This window comes from Oratosquilla oratoria, chromosome 27, assembly GCF_046742065.1.
Source record: "Oratosquilla oratoria isolate Oo_2021 chromosome 27, ASM4674206v1, whole genome shotgun sequence".
In the NCBI taxonomy this organism is placed as follows: Eukaryota; Metazoa; Arthropoda; class Malacostraca; order Stomatopoda; family Squillidae; genus Oratosquilla; species Oratosquilla oratoria.
Genome location: NC_134803.1, coordinates 29883053 through 29904256, shown reverse-complemented (window position 1 = coordinate 29904256; position 21204 = coordinate 29883053). Strand labels below are relative to the sequence as shown.

The 21204-nt window shown below is 37.5% G+C and overlaps 1 protein-coding gene across 1 annotated transcript in view; it reads left to right on the top strand.

Moving 5' to 3' along the window:
• LOC143039936 (protein MEMO1) overlaps nt 1–14375 on the top strand; it is a 72638-nt gene extending 58263 nt beyond the window's left edge. The window contains exons 6-7 of the mRNA XM_076210384.1: nt 4016–4340; nt 13994–14375. Coding sequence (XP_076066499.1) covers nt 4016–4340; nt 13994–14131 — 463 coding nt within the window. The 3' untranslated portion in view covers nt 14132–14375. The remainder of the gene's footprint in view (nt 1–4015; nt 4341–13993) is intronic.
• Nucleotides 14376–21204: the final 6829 nt, after the last annotated feature.

Sequence of the window (21204 nt, the reverse complement as noted above, 5' to 3'; positions counted from 1 at the left end):
GTCCGGACTCACTAGAACTCCCAAGTCTCTTTCACACTCTGTTTTCTCTTATTTGTTTATCAGAGGATGTCATTTGAGATGGTTACTCCCAGATCTTTTTCAGGTCCCACTTTCGTTACCTCCTTAGTTCCACCTGTATATTGTCCTGATATTCTATTTTTACTTTTTCCGAACTCCATTATGCTACAGTTCTTAACCTCTTCACTCCGGGCCAAAATCTCGCGGGCAGCATTAGCTGTCAGACATACGATGTGTCGTAATAATACTCGCATCATAAAATATAGTCACCGCTTATATCGATCGTTCTCTCTCTCACTCGTGAATTTTGATAACCATAGAAAATGTGATGAAGACAGTTTAGAGAGTGTCATTATGCAGGGGCAACTACAATAAATATAATCAAGACGCCGATATGGCAGCCTCGCATATCCACTTGCTCCTCATGCCGCCTATGTATGCGGCACCGTATAGAAGGGGTTAATGATGAAGTCCACTTCCCATTTCTGACTCAATTTCCAAACCTTGTTTATGTCTCCCTGTAGTGATTTGCGATCCGTTTCAGTGTTTACTTTCCACAACAATTTATCATCGTCTGCTACAAAGTTCATGAAACATTCCACATCATCATCCAAGTCATTCACATAAATAGCTAACATTATTGGAGCCAATACAGATCCTTGTGGAACTCCACTAATCACCTCCTTCCAACCTCAATATTTTTCTCTGAGTACTACTCTCATCTTTTTACCATTCAGGAAGTCCTCCATCTAGTTTAGTAGACCTTGTCTCCCTCCTATGTTTTCCAATCTTTTTAAATAATTTTTTGTGTGGTACTTTGTCAAAGGCTTTTTTGTAAGTCCAAGAATGCACAATCAGCCCATCCATCCCTTTCTTGTATTATATCTATTAGTCTTGAGTAAAAACTGATTAAATTTGTGGTATATGATCTGTCTAAACCCAAATTGTCTTGAGTTTATTATATTATTCTCTTGCAGGTGTTTTACCCATCTATTCTTAATAATTTTCTCACAAATTTTAGCTACATTGCTTGTTAGTGAGACCAGTCTGTAATTAGTTGGTTCTTCCTTGTTTCCTCCTTTATATATTGGTACAATGTTGGCATTTTCCCAGTCTTTTGGTATTTTTCCTTCTTTAAGGGAGCAACTTATTATATATTTTGTCCATTAGTTCTCTGCATTCTTTTAGTATCCAGTTTTCAATTCCATCCAGGCAGTGTGATTTTCTAACATCAAGGTTTGTTAATTGCTCCATTATTTCTTTTTGTGTTATTATTTCGCTCATTGGGGGAGATCGCACTTCAATTCCTTTGTCCCAATACTGTACCTTCTCTCTAGTGAAAACTGACTTGAAGTGATTATTCATAAATTCAGCCATTTCTAGATCTTCTGTATATTCTGTATTTCCTTGGCGTAGTTTCACTATTTCCTATCTATTTTTAGGTTTACCATTCACATATCAATAGAATAGTTTGGATTGCTCTTTGCAACTTTCTATGATATCTTTCTCATAGTTTCTTTTTTCCTCTTCACACTTTTACATACTCATTTCTATAGTTTATATATATTTGCCATTTTCCAGATTTTTTATCTTTTCTCCATCTTTTCCAAACTTTGTCTCTTCTATCTTTTGCCTCACTGCATCTTCTGTTGAACCAGCATTTAATGTACACCCTCTATCGTTTCTCTCTTGGTACATACCTATTCACTCCTTCATTTTAGATATCCATAAGATCTCCCATTTCTCTTCCACTTTTGGCCCTTTCATGTAGCATTTTTTCCCAATTTGCATTTTGAAAGAATTTCTTTAGTTCTCCAAAGACCATTTTGTTGTACATGAATCTTCCTTTATCTGTACTTTTCATTTCTCTCCATATATATTTCTTCTTTTAGTTCAGTCTCTATAAGTATATGGTCACTCTTTCCAAATTGTGTCTTGTATTCAATTTTATCCACAATTTCAGGTACTGTTGTAAATATTAAATCCAGTCTTGACAATTCTTCATTATTTCTGTATCTGGTGTTTTCATTGACCCATTGTGTCATTGTATGTTCTTTTGTCATGTCCAGTAATATATTACCCCACAGATCCTCTCCGCCCTTCACTGTCATTTTCTCCCAACAAATTTCTTTGCAGTTAAAATCACTCATAATTACTAGGTTACCTCCACCCTTTAGTATCTCATTTAATGAATGCCTTGTATCTTCTAGCATTTTTGAATGCTCATTCTCTTTCCAAGAGCTCATTTTTGGGGGCACATAAATCATCACAAAATTTCTACTTTTCATGTCCGTGTCTGCAACTTTTATTATGATTATTTCTACATTGTTCTTACCCTCAGTAATCTTTGTCACATTCAAGTTTTTCTAGGCCAAGAACATGATTCCTCCTCCCTGTTTCTTGTTTCTGTTTTGAATCCAATAATTATATAACCCTTGTCCAACATTATTGGGTGCTACTGGATCCCTTAATTTCGTCTCCACAATTCCCATTATGTCTGGTTTTTCATCCAACAGGTAATCATTTAGTTCATTCAGCCCTGAAATTAATCCATCAATGTTAGTATAGGCCACTTTTAATTTTTTTTCTTTCTCCATCTTTTTTATTTCTGTTTTTGTTTCACCCATCCTGATATACCATTTTCTCAGTCTCATGTCAATTACCCTCCAATAGAATGCCTTGCTTTCAGTCTCTGTTCTCTTTGTTTTTTTTCTTTTCTTAGCTTCATCTGTTAGTGTCTTTTTTCTAATTCCTCAACACTCATTTCTCTTTTTATCCATATCTTATTGTAATGTTCGCTACTTGCCAACTTGCTTGCTTTTTCTAATATGTCTTCTATTACTATTTGCGATTTTAGTTTTATCTTTAGGGATCGCTTTCTTTCCTTAGAATAATGTCCCATTCTATACACTTCGTCAATATCTTTCTCTACTTCTTGATCACCATCTTTTATTTCTTTTAAAATTGATATTGGTGTATCTTTTTCTGCTTTTTCTCTCATGTACCTCACCAGACCATGTTTTTCCCTTAGTCCATATACTACAATACAATTTTTTTTTTTTTTTTTTTTTTTTTTTTCTCCATCCACTGCATCTTTAATCCAATTTGCCTTTTCTTTAATTACTTGAATGATTGTATCTTTTGTATTTTCCTCAATCTGTTGTTGGACTATTTCTTTAAAGGCAGTTTCTTCATTCTCTCTGTTTTCCTTCCATTTCTTAATCTTTTGTATACTTTCCTCACCTAAGATTTCTTCAATTCAATAATTTCTTGTATTTTGTTATTTACCTCTTTTTTAAGTTTTCACTATTGGTAGTGTCATTAACTTTCATCTTTTCATTTTCATGCTTAACCTTTATTATATAGTTTTTCATTGCCTTGAGTTCGGTTCTTAGTACTGAGTTTATTTTTCTTAGATCGGATATCATGATGTTAGCTTGGGTTAAACATTCCATTATTTCTACGATTTCTTTCCTTCCATGAATTCGATCTCTCACCATTTTCTGTTATTACTCATTTCCCTTTCCATGTCTAAGATTCAACTCAAATTTCTTCTCTTGTACTTACCAAGGCATGAAAATGATTCTTCATTATATATTCGATGCCTAGCTGGTGTCTTGATTGGTCTGTTTACATTGTACTTTGGCGTGGTGCCCCTACATGTCTCTGCAATCAAGTCAACTTTCAATTCAAAATTATTGTTATTTTCATGTATTTTCTCTTATTAAGTCAAACTAACACCACAGAGAATTCATTATAGACACCCACAATTGCTCCCCCTCTCATTTGATAGAAACCATGCCTCCTCCTTTTGTTGTACAAATTAGAATTTTCATCTATGGAGCACAAACAAAAAGATGTTTACATTTTTTAAGCTCACCAGTGTGCGTGTATGTGTGTGTGTGTGTGTGTGTGCAGATACTTAAATTTATATTTATTTTTAATTGGAAAATGGTTAGCAGATCAAAAATGCTAAGCACTATCTTTTCTTTTTCAGTTACCGAGACCAGTTTACCATTGTGCCCATCATGGTAGGTTCCCTAACACCTGACCGGGAGCACCTGTATGGGCGTATCTTGGCCCCCTACCTCGCAGACCCACAAAACCTCTTTATCATCTCCTCTGACTTCTGCCATTGGGGGCAACGCTTCAGATACACATATTTTGATCGGTCTGCGGGTGACATCTGGCAATCAATCCAGAAATTGGACAAACAAGGCATGAATTTGATCGAAACCTTGAACCCAAGTGCCTTTACTGAGTACCTGAAGAAATATGGCAACACTATCTGCGGGCGCCATCCGATAGGTGTCTTATTAAGTGTAAGTGTTTGTCTTTCATATCAAAGTATTTTAAGTTTCTGTCTTATATATGATTACTTTCTGTTGATAGCTGGTTTGGCTGTTGTACAATCATTTGGTGAGCTGTTATATTCTTGTCTGCTCTTGTGATTATCACTGCATGTTGTTATCTTCAGTCATGATAGTTTTAGTTATTTTCATGTCTGTCCGATTGACATTGCCTCTCATAGTACAGCAAAAAAATTTCGGGGGTAACTTAAGGTACAAAATCGGCTTTAGGATTAATTTAGGTAGAAGTGGCCTTGCTGTGGATGTGCTGTGTCTTGTTACGTTGTTTCTGACCCAGGACAGTGGGTGAGATGCAGAGATAAACTGTCATCCAGGAGGAACCAAGAAAAGAGGGAGAGATGTGTGATGAATGGAGTATTTGGGGGTTGAAATGGGTGGGAGTGGATTTATGCCTTTTACTTTGGCTACCTCCCTTGTAAGGGTGAAAAAGCCATTGGTATATGTATGTATGCATCTTTGAATAAAAAAAAAAAAAAATGGATTTAAAGAAAACTGATGACGGTAGATAGAAAGGCACTGTGGGAGGTATTGTAGATATATGGGATTGGGGAAGACTGTTAAGGACAGTCAAGAGTTTTTATGAGAGTAGTAGAACCTGTTTTAGGATTGGAAATAGAGAGTGGTTTGAGGTAAAGGTAGGGCAGTATCAGGGCTGTGTCATGTCGCTGTGGCTATTCAATGTGTAACTGAATGGTGTGGTATGGGAGGTAAAGGCAAAGAGATTGGAGGTGGTTAGAGATAGCAGAGAAGAGTGAGAGGTGAATCAGTTGTTGTTTGCTGATGACACTGCACTTTGGCAGTGTCAAAGGAGGGATTAAGGCAGTTAGTGATGGAGTTTGGGAAAATATGTGATAGGAGAAAGCTGAAGGTAAATGTTGGTAAAAGTAAAGTGACGAGATGTACAAGGGGAGAGGATGGCAGAGTTGGAAGTAAGTCTTAACCCCTACAGCATCAGCGGCATACATCATATGCCACAATTGTTTTATGGATTGAGTGTCAGCGGCATATGTAGTATTCCGCAATTTCAAAAATTTGCTAAAAATAGGCATTACGTTGAGGGAATCTGTGGCAATGACCAAGTAGCCCTATCCATTGACTATAAAAGGCACCTAAATTTTTTTATTCATTGACGAAACTGGCAGCCCTGGCAGCAATTTTTCAGGGGTAACTTAAGGTACAAAATTGGCTTTAGGATGTAATTTAGGTGATTCTGGTATATGAAACGAAATATAAGGAGGTGAAGTTGTACTTTGACAGTTAGGCAGGTGCTATTTAGTACGTATTAAGATGTTTAGACGTATAGAACTGGCAATTTCACACTGCTAATTTTGTATTAAATGCATAATACAAAATGTGGCTGGGCAATAATGGTGTGATGGATGCTTACTAAAACATCTACCAAAATAATAAGAAACACTACAATCACCTATCCTCCATGAAATTATAAAAATAAGAGACCGAAGAATCAAATTACCACATAACAAAGTGATAAATATTTGCCAAAAAATCCACAAAAAATATTTATAAACACAGTTTCCATAAATGTCAGACTATCATGGGTGACTGTACATTGACTTGAAAAATCATAAATGTCAAATTCCTTCACTCTCTGAAATTCTAACAAAGATTCCCCCAAAACATACAACCTTGTTCAACCCGCATGAAGAGCAAAAGAAAGACTATTGATGGTCTACCAAACTTTTGCACACACATCTTGAAAAAATCTACCCAGTTTCTCCACTTCTAGGCTAAGGTAAATCAAAATAAGCAAGATTTGTTGGTTTTACATAATTTTGAGTTGATTTAAGCAATGAAAAAAATATATATTATTTTGGCTCTGATGCTGTGGGGGAGGGGGGGGGTATATACCCAGGCAGTGGGCAGAAGACAAGGATAAACCTTCATCCATGAAGAACTAAGATAAGAGGGAAGCAAATGTGGTGGATAGGAGTGGAATGGGTGGGAGTGTGCCTTAGACTTAGCTACCTCTCTTATAAAGGGGAAAAAACCCTTGGTATGTAGGTACATACATATACCAATGGATTTTCTACCCTTACAAGGGAGGTAGCCAAAGTCAAAAGGCATAATTCTACTGATATATGAAGAGAGATTGTCAAAGTTGGAATTATTGACTCTGGAACAAAAAGAGGTGACCTATTGACCATCTATAGAATCATGAGAGGAATGGAAGTCCTTGATGGAGAAGACTTACTAAATTGGGATAAGAGAAATACAAGAGGACATGAAAAGAAACTCAAAAAGAACAGTTATGGAAGAGACCTGAAAAAGAACATCTTTCCACACAGAATGGTGGATGTCTGGAACAAATTGGATGAAACAATAGCGTGCAAAAACCATACTTGAATTTAAGAGCAAACTAGATACTGTGAGATACAAAGACAGGACACCACAAGTGTAGCTCCCCTTCCTGTAAGATACAACTAGATAAAATACTAGGTAAATACTGGTATATAGGTCAGAGGGGCCCCAAGATGACCATTTGCTACGTTCAAATTTAAACAGATACACAGAATTGGCTACCAGTGCAAGAGCAAAACAAAGTAAAAATCTAGATTTTAGATCACCAAGAGCTACCAAAAGTTTTCTATTTGACAATGGCAATGAAAATAGTTTTTCTGGGTTCAGCAAGTACAAAAGAAGACTATAGTAGAATTATAGACATAAGAGAGGGATATGAGAAATATGAACGATTCATGGAAGGAAGAAACAATCGATCTATGGAAGATGAATAAAGACTTAAACAAGGAAGTGACTAACTTAAAGAAGTAAACAATGAAATAAAAGAAGAGATAAGTGTACTAAAAAAGAACTGGCTGAGCTGAAAGGTGAAAACAAAAAGTTGAAAAATAGTGAAAACACAAATAATAAGACCATAAGGATAGAAGTAGATGAATGAATCAAAACAATGACCATGGAAGTGGGAAAAAGCATAGGAGAAAATGAATTACAGCAACTCGGCAATGATTGGAAAAAAGACAAAGAAGAAGATAAGGTAATTTTCAAAGAAATAGTTCATCAACAGATGCAGGAGAAGGCAGTAGATACAGTTATCAAGGTAATTAAACAAAAAAGAAAACCTAGTAAGAGATACAGTAGATGAAAAATAAATGTATAGTAATTTATATGGTAAAAGGAAAAACATAACCAAAATTGGTTCCTGAGAGAATAGGCAAAAAATGTTCTAAAAGTAGTACAGGATAATGAGCAAGAAATAGATAAGGAAATAGAGGAAGTGCACAGAATGGGTATGTAGAAGAAGGAAAAAGTCGACCACTAAAGATTAAATTAAGGTCACAAATGGCAGTGGAAGAAATCTTAACAAGAACAGGAAAATTAGCAAGAAGTGAACATTATAAGAATATATGGATAAAAAGACATGAATGACAAGGAAACAGAAGAATTAGGACATAAATGAAGCTAAAGAAAAAAAATGAGAAGAGAATGGAGACCGAGATAACACACTTCTGTTGGAGAATATTAGATGAGACTGAAAAAATTATATACTCAAGGAAAAAAAGAAAATGAAAGGTTCAGAGAACAAGATGGAAGATATAGAAAATTAAAACTATCATATACTAACATAAATGGATTGAATCTCAGGATTAAATGAATTTAAAGATTACGGTATCTATCAGAAGAAGAAAACAGATGTAATGGGAATTGTGGAGACAAAATTAAGAGGTCCACTAGTACCAGTGTTAGACATGGATTATATAATCACTGGCTTAGAAATAGAGAGGAGAAACAAAGTGGAAGAGTCATGTTCCTGGTTAAGAAAAACTTAAATGTGACAAAAGTTACATATGGAGAGAACAGGGTAGAGATGATCACAGTAAAAATTGAAGATAGTGACATGAAGAAGAAGAAAAAAAAAAAATGCAGTGATTTATGTGCCCCCAAGAACAGGGTCTTGGAGAGAGAAATATTACTTCATAATGTTAAATGATACGAAATCTTCATTAAAAACGATGCTGAAGGATGGAAGTAACACAGTACTCATGGGTTATTGTAATTGCAAAGAAACATGTTGGAAAGAGATGACAGTGAAAGGCGGAGAGGATCAATGGGGAAATGTATTACTCAACATGACTATGGAACATACAATGACACACTGGGTAAAGGAAAACACTAGATTTAGAAATAATGAAGAACCATTGAGACTAGATTTATTATTTACATCAGAACCTGAAATAGTAAACAAAATTTAATACAAGATACCAATTGTGAAGAGTGACCACATATTACTCGAGTTAGAATTAGAGGAGGAAATGTATGTAAAGAGAAATGAGAAACACAGAAAAGGAAAACTAATGTATGGTAAAACAGACCTTGAGAAACTTAGGAATTTTTTTCTTAAAGCATACATACATACATATACCAAGGCTTTTTCCCCCTTACAAGGGAGGTAGCCAAAAAGGAAAAGGCATAAAATCATTCCCACCCATTCCATCCCTGAATACACTCCACACCCCTTCACCCTCCCTCTCATCTTAGCACCTCTTGGATGACGGGTCATCCCTGCACCTTGTCCACTGCCCTGGGTCAGAAGCAGTGTCGCAAGACATTGCACATCCACAGCAAGGCCGCTTCATTAAATCGGCGACCCCTCTCCGTCCCCCCATGCATAAAGGAGATGGGGAGAAATCCCTTTGGGCTGCATCAAAATTTGCTCACACATACTACCTCACCCCCCATCCCCCCACCCATTCCACCTCATGCATCACAACATTATCCATATACAACCATTCTCCATTCTACATACATAGGGAAAAATTCTACAAAGAAGAAACACAAGTGGAAGAAAAATGGATGATTCTGATGAAGATCTATAAAGAAGGAATGGATAAATATGTACCAAAACAAAAACAAGAAAAGGTTTATGTTAAGTGCTGGTTTAATAGGTGCAGTGAAGTGAAAGATAGAAGAGACAAAACTTGGAAGAGATGGAGAAAAGACAGGAAATCTAGAAAGTGGCAATTATATGTCAAAGGAACAAATAATTAAAAACACATGGAAGAAAAATGTAACAATGAGAAAGAATTAATAGAAAAATGTAAAGATCAGCCAAAGCTATTCTATAGATATGTAAATGGGAAACTAAAAAACAAACAGGAAATAGTAAAACTTCGCCAAGTGAACACAGAATACACAGAAGTTTCTGAAATGGCTGAATTTATGTGCAAACACTTCAAGTCTATTTTCACTAGAGAAAAAATACAACATTGGGTTGAGGGGAGAGAAATGAAAAACCCCCATGAAGGAAATGAAAGTAACACAGAAAGAAATAATGGATCAAATAACTAACCTCAATGTCAGGAAATTACATGGCCTGGATGGAATAGCAAGTTGGATATTAAAATAATATAAAGAAGAACCAGCAGACAAAATATACAACATAATAAGTTTCTTGCTCAAAGGAAAAATGCAAGAATAGAAAAATGCTGATATTGTACCAATTTGTAAAGGAAGAAATAAGGAAGACACAACAAATTACTGACCAGTTTCCCTTACAAGCACAGTAGCAAAAATCTGTGAAAAAGTTATAAAGAGTACATACATATACCAAAGGCTTTTTCCCCCTTATAAGGGAGGTAGACAAAAGAGAAAGGCATAAAAACCACTCCCACCCATTCCATCCCTAACATACTCCCTCACTGCGAGTATAAGACTTGTGGTCCTTTTGTAATGCAACATGTCTTCTGAAGAAGACCAAGTTGGTCGAAACATTAGGGGAATAAACTCTATTCCCAACACATCTTCGTTTGCCCTTCCCCACCCATTTCTCTCTCATACTCCACTCCTCTCCACCCTCTTCCCTCCCTCTTATTTTGGCACCTCCTGGATGATGGGTCATCCCTGCATCTCTCCCACTGCCCTGGGTCAGAAGCAGTGTTGCAAGACAGCACATCCACAGCAAGGCTGCTTCATTAAATCGGCGACCCCCCCCCCCCTCCATCCCCTCATGCAGAAAAAGAGAAAAGGCAGGGAGAAATCCCTTCAGGTTGTGTCAATTTATTTCTCACACATACTCCCTCACCCCCCATCCACTACTCACTTCACTTCATGCATCACAGCATCATCCATACACAACCATTCTCCATTCACCCCTATCTTCTGTCCTTTCCCGTCCTTTCTCAACAGACATTCCCCTCTTTCCCAATGCCCCTTTTACCCCGTCCATCCATCTCATCCTAGGACAACCCATGATGTTCACTCCTTCCACCTCTGCCTTCCACACCTCTTTTACTAGTCTTTCTTCACTCATTCTTTCCATGTGTCCAAACCATCCCAATACTCTTTCATCAACCATATCTCCCAACTTCCTTTCCACTCCCGTTCTCCTCCTCACCTCCTCATTTCTCACTCTCTCCATCCTAGTAACCCCTATCATACTTCTCAGACACCTCATCTCACACAGATTCAAAATCCTCTTGTCTTCCTTTCTTATGTTCCATGTTTCTGCCCCGTACAGTGCTGATGGCACAATCACTCCTTCATACAATCTCCTCTTAGCATCCATTCCCAAATGTCTATTTCTTATTACACTTTTTAATCCTCCAAGGCATTTACTTGCTTCTGTCAGTCTACATTCTACCTTCACCTTCACTCCTCCCTTTCCTGCCATATTCACACCCAAGTATCCAAAACTATCCACTTCCTCCAGTCTCTCTCCCTTAACCTCTTCACTCCGGGGCACATCGCACGTCTGGCAGCATTAGCTGCCCGACGTGCGATGTTGTGTCATAATAATCGCATTATAAAAAATAAAGTCAGTGCTCAATCGTTCGTTCTCTTTCACCCGTGTATTTTTATAACCATAGAAAATTGATGAAGCCAGTTTAGAGAGAATAGAGATTACGTAGGTACGACTACAATAAATATAATCAAGATGCCGATGTCGGCATCATCGAGTACCCACTTGCTCCTCATGCCGCCTACGTAGGCATCACCGTATCGAAGTGGTTAATACTCCCTTCCAGTCTGCTGCCACTTTCTCCCCTTGTACATCTCATCACCTTACTTTTACCCGCATTTGTTTTCAATTTCCTTCTTTTGCACACCTTCCCAAACTCTGTCACTAACTTCCTCAATCCCTCCTCTGATCCTGCTACAAGTGCAGTGTCATCAGCAAACAACAACTGGCTTATCTCCCACTTTTCTCCATTTTCTTTAGCCATCTCCAATCTCTGACCTACTACCCTTGCTTATCTCTCACACCACCATCCGTGTATAAATTGAACAGCCATGGCAACATAACATCTCTGACGAAGTCCCACCTTTACCCCAAACCACTCACTCTCTCTATTTCTAATCCTAACACAAGCTTTACTACTCTTGTAAAACCTTGACTGCTTTTAACAGCTTTCCTCCTATCCCATATATTTGCAATACCTCCCACAGTGCCTTCCTGTCTACCCTGTCATAAGCCTTTCCAGATCCATAAAAGCACAAAAAAAAACATCCTTACCTTTTCCTATAGCTTTCTCACATATTTGTCTTACCACAAAAATCTGATCTACACAACCCCTACCTGTCCTAAACTTACACTGTTCCACACCAATTGCTCCCTCTGTTCCTCTTCTAATCCTCTCAATCAAAACCCTACCATAAGCCTTCCCAACTACACTTAAGCTGAGTGGTGGGATGATGAAGTGAAGAAGGTAATAGAAAAGAAGAAGCAAGCATTCAGAAATTTGATGTAGAGTAGGACGAGAGGTACAAAAAAAAGAGAGAAGCAAAACAAAAGATAAAGGAGGGCAGATGTAAAATAGGGGAGGAGTATGACAGAAAATTTTGAATGGAAGTTAAGAAATGAAGAAGAGGTGAATCAAGTAAAGAAGAAAAGGGAAAAGGCTCAGATCTTAACAGAGAGGAGGTGACAAGGGGAAGATGAGCAGGGTATCTTGGAGAATTGTTGAATGTGGAGGAGGATAGGGAGGGATTGGTGATAGCAGTGGGAGATGCTAAGAAAATTACAGTAATGGGGGAGGAAAATGAAAGAGAAATAAGAAAAGATGAGGTGCAAGTAGTTTTGAAAATGATAAGAGTAGGTAAGGCACCTGGATGAGATGGGTGTCATGTGGAACATATGAAGAAGGGAGGAACAGTAATAGTGGACTGATTAGTGAGGTTGTTTAGTGTGTGTCTATGTGAGGGTAGAGTGCTGGAGGACTGAAAAAGTGCCTGTATAATTCCACTTTACAGGGGGAAAGGGGACAAATGTGACTAGTAATTTCAAAGGGATTATTTTGTTGAGTGTAATTGGGAAGGCATATGGGAGGGTTTTAATTGAGAGGATGAGGGGAACAAAATTAGTAATTGGTGAGGAACAGTGTGAGTTTAGGAAAGGTAGGGGTTGCATGGATCAGATTTTTGTAGTTAGGCTATATGAGAAAGCTTTGGCAATTTTTTTTTTTTTTTTTTTTTTCTAAAGGCTTATGATAATATAGACAGAAAGGCACTGTGTAAGGTTTTGTAGATATATGGGATTGGGGAAAGCTGTTAAGTGCAGTCAAGAGTTTTTATGATAGAGCCTGTGTTAGAATTGGAAATGGAGAGAGCATGTGATTTGAGGTAAAGGTGGGACTGTGTCAAAGATATATCATGTTGCCATGGCTGTTCAATTTGTATATGGGTGGGGTAGTGCAGGAAATAAAGACAAAGGTAATGGGCAGGGGATTGGAAATGGTTAAAGAAAATGGAGAAAAGTGGGAAGTGAGCCAATTATTGTTTGCTGACAATACTGTGCTTGTGGGAGGGTCAGAGGAGGGTATAAAGGAATTGGTGATGGAGTTTGGGGGGGTTGATGGAGAATGGCTGTATATAAATGATACTATGATGGAGTGAAGGGAGTGGGTGAGGGATTAGGGGTTGAGGGTTGGGAGTGGTTATGTATGAATGATATTTTGATGCAGCCAGAAGGGATTCCTCCTCATCTCTTTCTGCATGATGGGATGTTGAGGGGGAGGGGGGGTCACTGATTAAGTGAAATGGGTGTGCTGTGTCTTACTGCATTGCTTCTGACCCAGGGCAGTGGGTGGGATACATCATCGATGAGGAGGTAAGATGAGAGGGAGGAAAGGGTGGTGGATGGGAGTGGAATGGATACTTGCCTTATGACTTGGCTACCTCACTTGTAAGGGGGAAAAAGCCCGTGATATATAGACTGCTTCTTGAGTAACCCCATTGAATAGTCTTGTGGTATCCAGTAGGTAGTTGTTCTGTGAAACTTTACCCACTCCCATCATTGTTTTGAAATATAGCCTTCGTTCTTCACTTTATTAGTTATTTCACTGGGGGTTTAGGGTGAAATTATCTATATACCAAGGGCTTCTCCCTTATTAGGGAGGTAACCAGTAAAACCACACACCCACTCCTACCCATTCCACTCCCAACCATCACCCTTATTTCCCTCTCATCTTAAACCACCATTTTAAATTTTTGAGACACTCCAAGTTGTGATGGTTGCCAAAGAATATTTTCCTTTATTTTCTTTTTTCTATCCCGTGCTTTCTTCTTCCCTATATCCCCATCTCCCTCCTACGTGAAATGATAATACCGCAGTATATTTGTTCTAATTCCAGGCTGTATCAACTTTGCAAAAGACCAGCAATGGACACCGGATGAGTCTCAAGTTCCTGCAGTATGCCCAGTCCTCCCGCTGCTTCTCTTCTAATGACTCCTCAGTGTCATATGCTGCTGCATCACTTATATTTGAGTAATCATTAGGCGGCAAGATCACTCCAGGGCCCAGCTAGCACCTGTGGCTGTACTACCCCAGTCGTGCTGTTGGGGGTGGGTTGTCTGACCCGTCCCCTCTGTCTCGCCTGTTGCATCAGCAGTCAACCAACACATAACACTAGAAACTTCATGGTAGAAAGGAATGGGAAACTTGTCATTCAGTAATACAAAAATGCATACACACACAAGCATGTACTCTATTCATATATTTTTTTCATATATATATATATATATATATATATATATATATATATAATATATATATATATATATATATATATATTATATATATATATATATATATATATATATTACATGAGTGTGTACTCCTCATGTGTATATTTATCATTTGATTATATGTATAGGTTTATTGGAAATGTATAATTTCTTTGTAGAGATTATTTGATCTTTATTTAGTACATTGTTTTGTCAAGATTTTATTTCACATACAATGTATATGTAAATGTAAGCATTTGAATACATGTGCAGCTTAGATATTGTTAGTCATCTTTTGACTACATTAGAATTTACTTTGAATGGTTGACATTTGTACACATGTACAAATTACATGTCAACAATTTATCATATGGATAACTTGCTCATTTCAGTTACATATATAATTGTATGTGATTTTTCAGTATTTAGTTGTATTTACAACTAATTGAGTTACTTTGATTATCACCATCATGATTGTAATTTTGATACAAGTTAAAAAATACTTGAACATTCATTATTTTTAGGTAAATTCTCATTATATAATGACACAACACTTCATATCAACTGATGACTACATATGTGTGACACCTATGCACCATTCAGGTAGGCTGTGATTTCTTGAACACCTGCAAAAGTGTATTGCACTCATAAGGTTGATCAGCACCATATTGATTGATGGGGGGGACACTTTTGATAATTAAATCTTCAACTCATTGCAAAACAGCAAATGTATGTATGTATGTGTATATGTGTATGCATGGAAAAACACACACACAAGCAAGCAAGATCGAAAAAATACAGAGAGCAACAACCAAATTGGTGTCCACCATGGCAGATAACCCATACTAGAGAAGAAAAGCATTAGATCAATCAATGTTGAAGAATCGGAGAGAGAGGACTTGATTACATTGTACAGGTCACTAATGGAGATGGACTGTATTGACAGAGGAGCTCTTGCGCTCAGGGAGGGGAGGACTTCATGAGGTCATGAGAACAAAATGAAAGAGACTAAACATCTAAAAGATGTTTTCCATGTAGATTAGGTTATATAGCCCAAGCTGGAACCATAGGTATGATAATTGGAGAATAAGGACCCACAAGCACTCCTTTCCTGTATACTACAGTTAGGTAAATACACACACACATATACTTTGTGTTCACATGCCCATACTCTGTCAACAGGGTCATGTTCATCATTTCTTCCTCACACCACTGACGCATTTTCCAATCTTGGACAGATCAGGGTTTCTACAATTTTTTAATTTTTTCATCATCTCTATCCATATATGTGTGTGTGTTTATGTGTATGTGTGCATGTGTACATGCATATGTGTGTGTGTGTGTGTATGTGCATATGTGTGTGTTTTCCACAAACATTGCAATGTATTGCAGATGGCTTTCAATGCCTGCACGCTACAGCAGCATGGTATGACAGCTGGCACTCAACCTTCCATGAATGCACGACTGTGGTAGACTGGCCAATTTTTCTACTTCACACTCATGGGTCGCAGTGCTACATTCACATACTTGTTATCATTGTATTTATAAATTTCATAGCCTGAGTTTAATGATTACTTTTATTTCGTATTCATATATTGGTTACAACATGTAGGTCAGAAAGAGTTATCAATTTGAGTGGCAATGGTATTGCTAGCCAAGGTAATTGCAAATCATATATCTTTCATTGTCAACATTATATTGTTTAATCCATCTTATCATTGGATTGATATGTATGAGATAGGGAACTGTGTTGTTCTGTGGTCATTAAGTGGCTGAAGTTTATGTATGAATGATTAAGTGAAGGAAACCAAAGTGTGATATCCCCAAAGGAATTAGTATTTTCTTATTGCATACTTCCAAAGCTAATCTGAAAACAATTAAGATCCTGATGTTTTCATGATGTTGAGGTTTGATACTGTAGCTAAAATGAAAAGTGGATATAACTATTGGTGAAACTAATGGTAGAAATGAGGAAGGAATCAAAGCATGGTAGTTATTAGAACTACTGTAACCCAATTGGCCTATGTATTGCAAGGAAAGAATATTACTGCTACATAAATATGTTTTTTAGTAAGATTAGTGTAATATTATAAGCGACTTCTGAGATCTGTTTTCATTTTTATATGAAAGTAATCTTTACTTTATTATTTTTCTTTGTAATGTTGGACTGTTGGTCTCAATATGTAACAGTTTTATTAGCCAAGATGTATAGTTTCTGTTGATGAAGTAATCAGAATTTTTGTAATGGAACTATTGATAGAAAGTGTTTTCTTGTTAAGGTGTGAAAATGTAGCTTGTTATGTTTTTATCACATTGGATGGATTGAGAATGAGCATTTATTTGACCAGAGGTTGCAGAATGTAATAATAAGTTTATATAGGAGTGTTTGGGGAATATGTGAGCAAAGATGATTCTGTTTGGGAAGAGGTGTTGAGGAGCCTGAAGTGTTTCCATGTACGTTGGTCATCCCCACCCCCACCCCCCCATGCTGAACTGGTTTGCAACAATGCTCATTTAGTTGCTTCACTCCTGTTGACAAGCTAGTGACAACCTGTGGGAGGAATAGAAGTAAATCATTTTGATAACAATAAAGATAAAAGTTGCTTAGGTTCATTTGAAATGAAGAATAGACCCATAACCCCATTCATTGTTTCCATAGATAATATTCCTCTGTACTATCCAACTGGAACCTTCTTTCCCTATTGTGGTCAAGGTTCAATAAATTTCTCTGCTTCCCTTTTTCCTCCCCGGGCCCGCCCAGCCCACCATTGCCACAAAGAACATGTGCCTCCAGGGACAAGAACACTCAGAACTAAACTTTCATAACTATGTGTTAGTTGTACAGAAACAGATTTTAACCCAGTTTATACATATTATATTGCATTGTTTGGTTACAATCAGAGATCACATATTTTCTCATTGATTTTGCTCTGGTGATGGATCAAAAGTGCACTTTTTCAGTTTGTTTAGAATCCAGAGCTTGTACATAATGGTATTTAGGTATTCACTAAACCAGTTATGACAGTTCTGTTCTAGGGTGATATATTGTCTGTAGTGAGATTTTGAGAATGTACTTGTGGGTTTCACATTGCCTTCCATCTGCTGAATATTAGAAAATGCTGTCATGGTTTTGTTCACACTTACAGTATATTCTGGAAAACTCTTAATAAAGTTGAGGAGATGAAATGAAGAGTTGCTGCAATTAGACATTATTATAGCAAAAGGAATTATATTTCTACAACTTATAAGTTCAGAAAATTTTGTAGTGTATCCTCAACTTTCTTACAGCCGGAGTCTGCTTCTGAGTTTTGTAATAGCAAGGAGTGTTGAATAATCATGTTTTCCAATTTTGTAATGGTGTTTTGTTTCTTTTGTGGTGAATTAAGCCAAGCTGTCAGTGAAATTATATGGCTTGCTCAAGTCAATAGGTACTCAAATGCCTTATTTCATAATGTGTACCTCGTGTTTTTAGTTCAAATGGGATCTTACAAGAGACTGAGGCCACCAGCCAATGCAAATCCACAGTTTGGTATGGTAGTGCTCTTATTTCTTGTGATTTGTCAGCAGAAGAGCAAATAATGATATGACCCCTGAGCTGTGTGGTATGTACTTCATGCTCATTCTGTAGTCTGTTTATTCTAGCTTGGCAGAAATTTTGGAAGAAAAAAAAAGATAATAATAATAATAAAGATACATTGGTGGCTGGAGCAAGTGTCATTGAAAAACTTACATAATAGAAAGAAGGGAAATTAGGAAATGACACAAAGGTTCACATAACAAGAAGAAAGAAAAGTAGGAAATGACAAAAGAACAAATTCAAATCTATGAGAATTATAAGTAAAAACAGCTGTAATAAGTGTAGAAAATATAGGCCAGGTTAAAGTAAACAAGGGTATAGTGCTCTGAAGAATGTTCTGCCATTTTTATGATGGGTGTGAACTGTAATTTTTCAGTCATTGAAAAAATATCAGTCCACATTTGTCTAAAAAAAAAAATGAAATATCAGGGAGATGTCAAATTTATCCTTCATAATACAATCCCCACTAAAAGTCCCACTGTCTCTCCTAAATGTATCTATGTAGATATAAGTTCAAGGTGCAGCTGCAATATCACAATTCTATGTATGAAAAGTTACTTAAATTGTAGAACAAAGAAAAAAATATACTCAACAAAAGAGAAAAAATTCTTTCAGATGAGCATCCCTGTTTCAGACAGAGATTCTAGTTTGAACCTAGGCTATTTGACCATATTCTGGAAAGGCCATCAGAGGATTTGTTGACCAATGTTGCACTCATCGCCAGCACCTGATCAGCATAACCACTCTAATTGCACTGGTTACAGACTACATTCATGACAACAGCCATTCCAACACAGCCTTTACACTTCTCATGCACTTCATGCACCTTGCCAAGTTGGAATGAGCCACTGTGGCAAAAGTTCACTGGTTGCAACATTCTCTAAGATAGGCTGGCAGTCCTGTAGTGGATCTCCAATGCTGACAAACCAACAATGAAATTTATATTTGCATAGATACAGAAAGAGGCAAGAGCTTTTGTTGGTGACGGTACACTTTCATAGTCTTTGTAATCTTACAGGTGTTGAGGAGACTTAAGGGCGGCAGCATCTTCATAAATCAAGGGATTATTTGATTTGCTAAAGTGAATGGAATGCAATTATTAACACTGATATAAATGGTGTTCCAAAAATAGATTGAAGATTTTTTTTCTTTCTTTTTCTTCTTTTACAGTTACCAAAATGGAGTTTAGAAACTAATTGATGTCTTATGTCTTGTATTGTTGGCTTGAAAGAAAAATTATTATTTAGAAAAAAATAAATAATTTGGATATATTAGCAGTAAAGTAAGTGGTTACTGAATATCTTCATCCTGTTACAGTTATGCCAGTGTGTGAGTGGTTGGTAGTGCTTTTTTATATTCCCATATAAATGCAGAATAATAACAGGAAGTTTGTAGTTTACTAACAAGGTTGAACTCTAAATGATATATAGAACTGATAGTATGCTCACCACACAGCCAAGGAGGTCCAATGCTCAGTGAATCAGGTGATGCCATAAACAACTGCTCATCCTTCTGTATGCTGGCAGAACATTTAGGAGCCCAGTTTAGATGTTTGTTGTCATTAGAAGTAAAATTACAAGGTAATCATGTACACTGATCATGAATACTGGTTAAGGCCATGCGCTGGTGACCTGTCAGCGATAATACCTACCTACCATTAAGGCCATTATTTACACTGATTTAGAATTAGCATAAGGAAATCTCATGTTAATGCTGACATAGAATAGGCTGTGCTGTATTAAACACGAAAACACTACTACCTAATAATGGTTGACTATGAGACGAGGGGTTCCGCAGCACATGGAATATTACATTGGTAGTGGCTATATAGCATGGGGTGTTGAAATAATGTGTTGATTGCTATGTAACCCACAGCACATGGAGTATTGTGTTGTGTCTGTGATTAAACCTCACCATATCGTCTGTAGTTTCTTCTGGTGAGCCATTGATGGAAATTTTAATAATCTTGTATGAATTATCATAAGCCAAAAGAATTGTCATATCATTTTATGTTTGATTCATCTACTTTGACCAGTATCCAGAAGAATGAAAATTTGTCTTGTGATATAGCATGAAGCAAATGTTGAATGCAATCCGACTCCATGCAAACCAGAACTGTCTTGTTGAATAATATACTGGTGTGATTAATGGTACACATGAAAGTTCACCACATTGTTAAATAAATGAATGCAAAATTTGGAGCCCACTGTACTATTAACATTAAGAACTGATTTTAAAATCAATAAAACCAAATGCTTTTACTTTAGATTTTGTTGGTTTTCCCTAGAAGACAATAAAACAAGCTGGTGTTGGTTTTGCAAAAGTATGCAAGTCAGTGTGGATGACTTCTAACACATGCTGAAGTTAGCAAGGATCACTTCAAACATATGTCAGCTTCAATTGGGGGAGTGGGAGAGGTAGAAATTTCTCCAGACTTTCTAGAGGAAGACCAAATGCTACTTCACCTCTGTGCTCCCAGGGACCGAGTCCCACCAGGGAAGTTGATGCTACGTTTGAGGTAGTGAATGAGACAACCAGTATATTCATTTACTGTAAAAACTTCTCTCAACTAACAACAACTAAATTCTTCCTATTACACAGTCTTCCAATAATGGTGTATGATAGGAGCAGGAGATGGTCCTGAAGCTCCTATGTACAATCCAAATGAAAGATGGTGCAGGCCCAGTGGTTACCCTGTACTAAGAGTTAGGGTGAAGTACAGCTTAGCGGTAGCCTGTGTAACATATGAGTGTGTTACTTTGAGCTAAGGTGAAGTACGTGTGTCAGAGGCAAACTTGGCTTGGTCCCCAAGTGGGGGACCAACCATGAAGGCCTAGTGATGCATAAGTTGAGTACAGAGAACTAACTGAATGGCCTGCCCACTTGGGGCAGGCAGTATATATACAAGGGACTGACCAGACGTGACCTAATTGCGGTGACCCTTTCTGGCCTTTCCGACCATTGAGTCAGATCAACTACCTCACAACTCTACAATGCATAAACTTACACGTTATGCACAAGCATGCTTGTGGGGGTACATGTACACCACATTACCTTCCCCTGCAAAGCGTGGGGAGGCGTCAGAGTCTCCAAAGGCATTGTAGGCGGAGTAGTATCGGGAGGCGATACTGGTATAGGCGGCGGCGGTGACATCGGTGGTGGCGACGTCGGAAGCGGGGCGGCCGTGAGCGACATCAATGGAGACGGCAGTGTCGGAAGCGGGACGGCCGTGAGCGACGACAATGGAGGCGAGAACTCCCT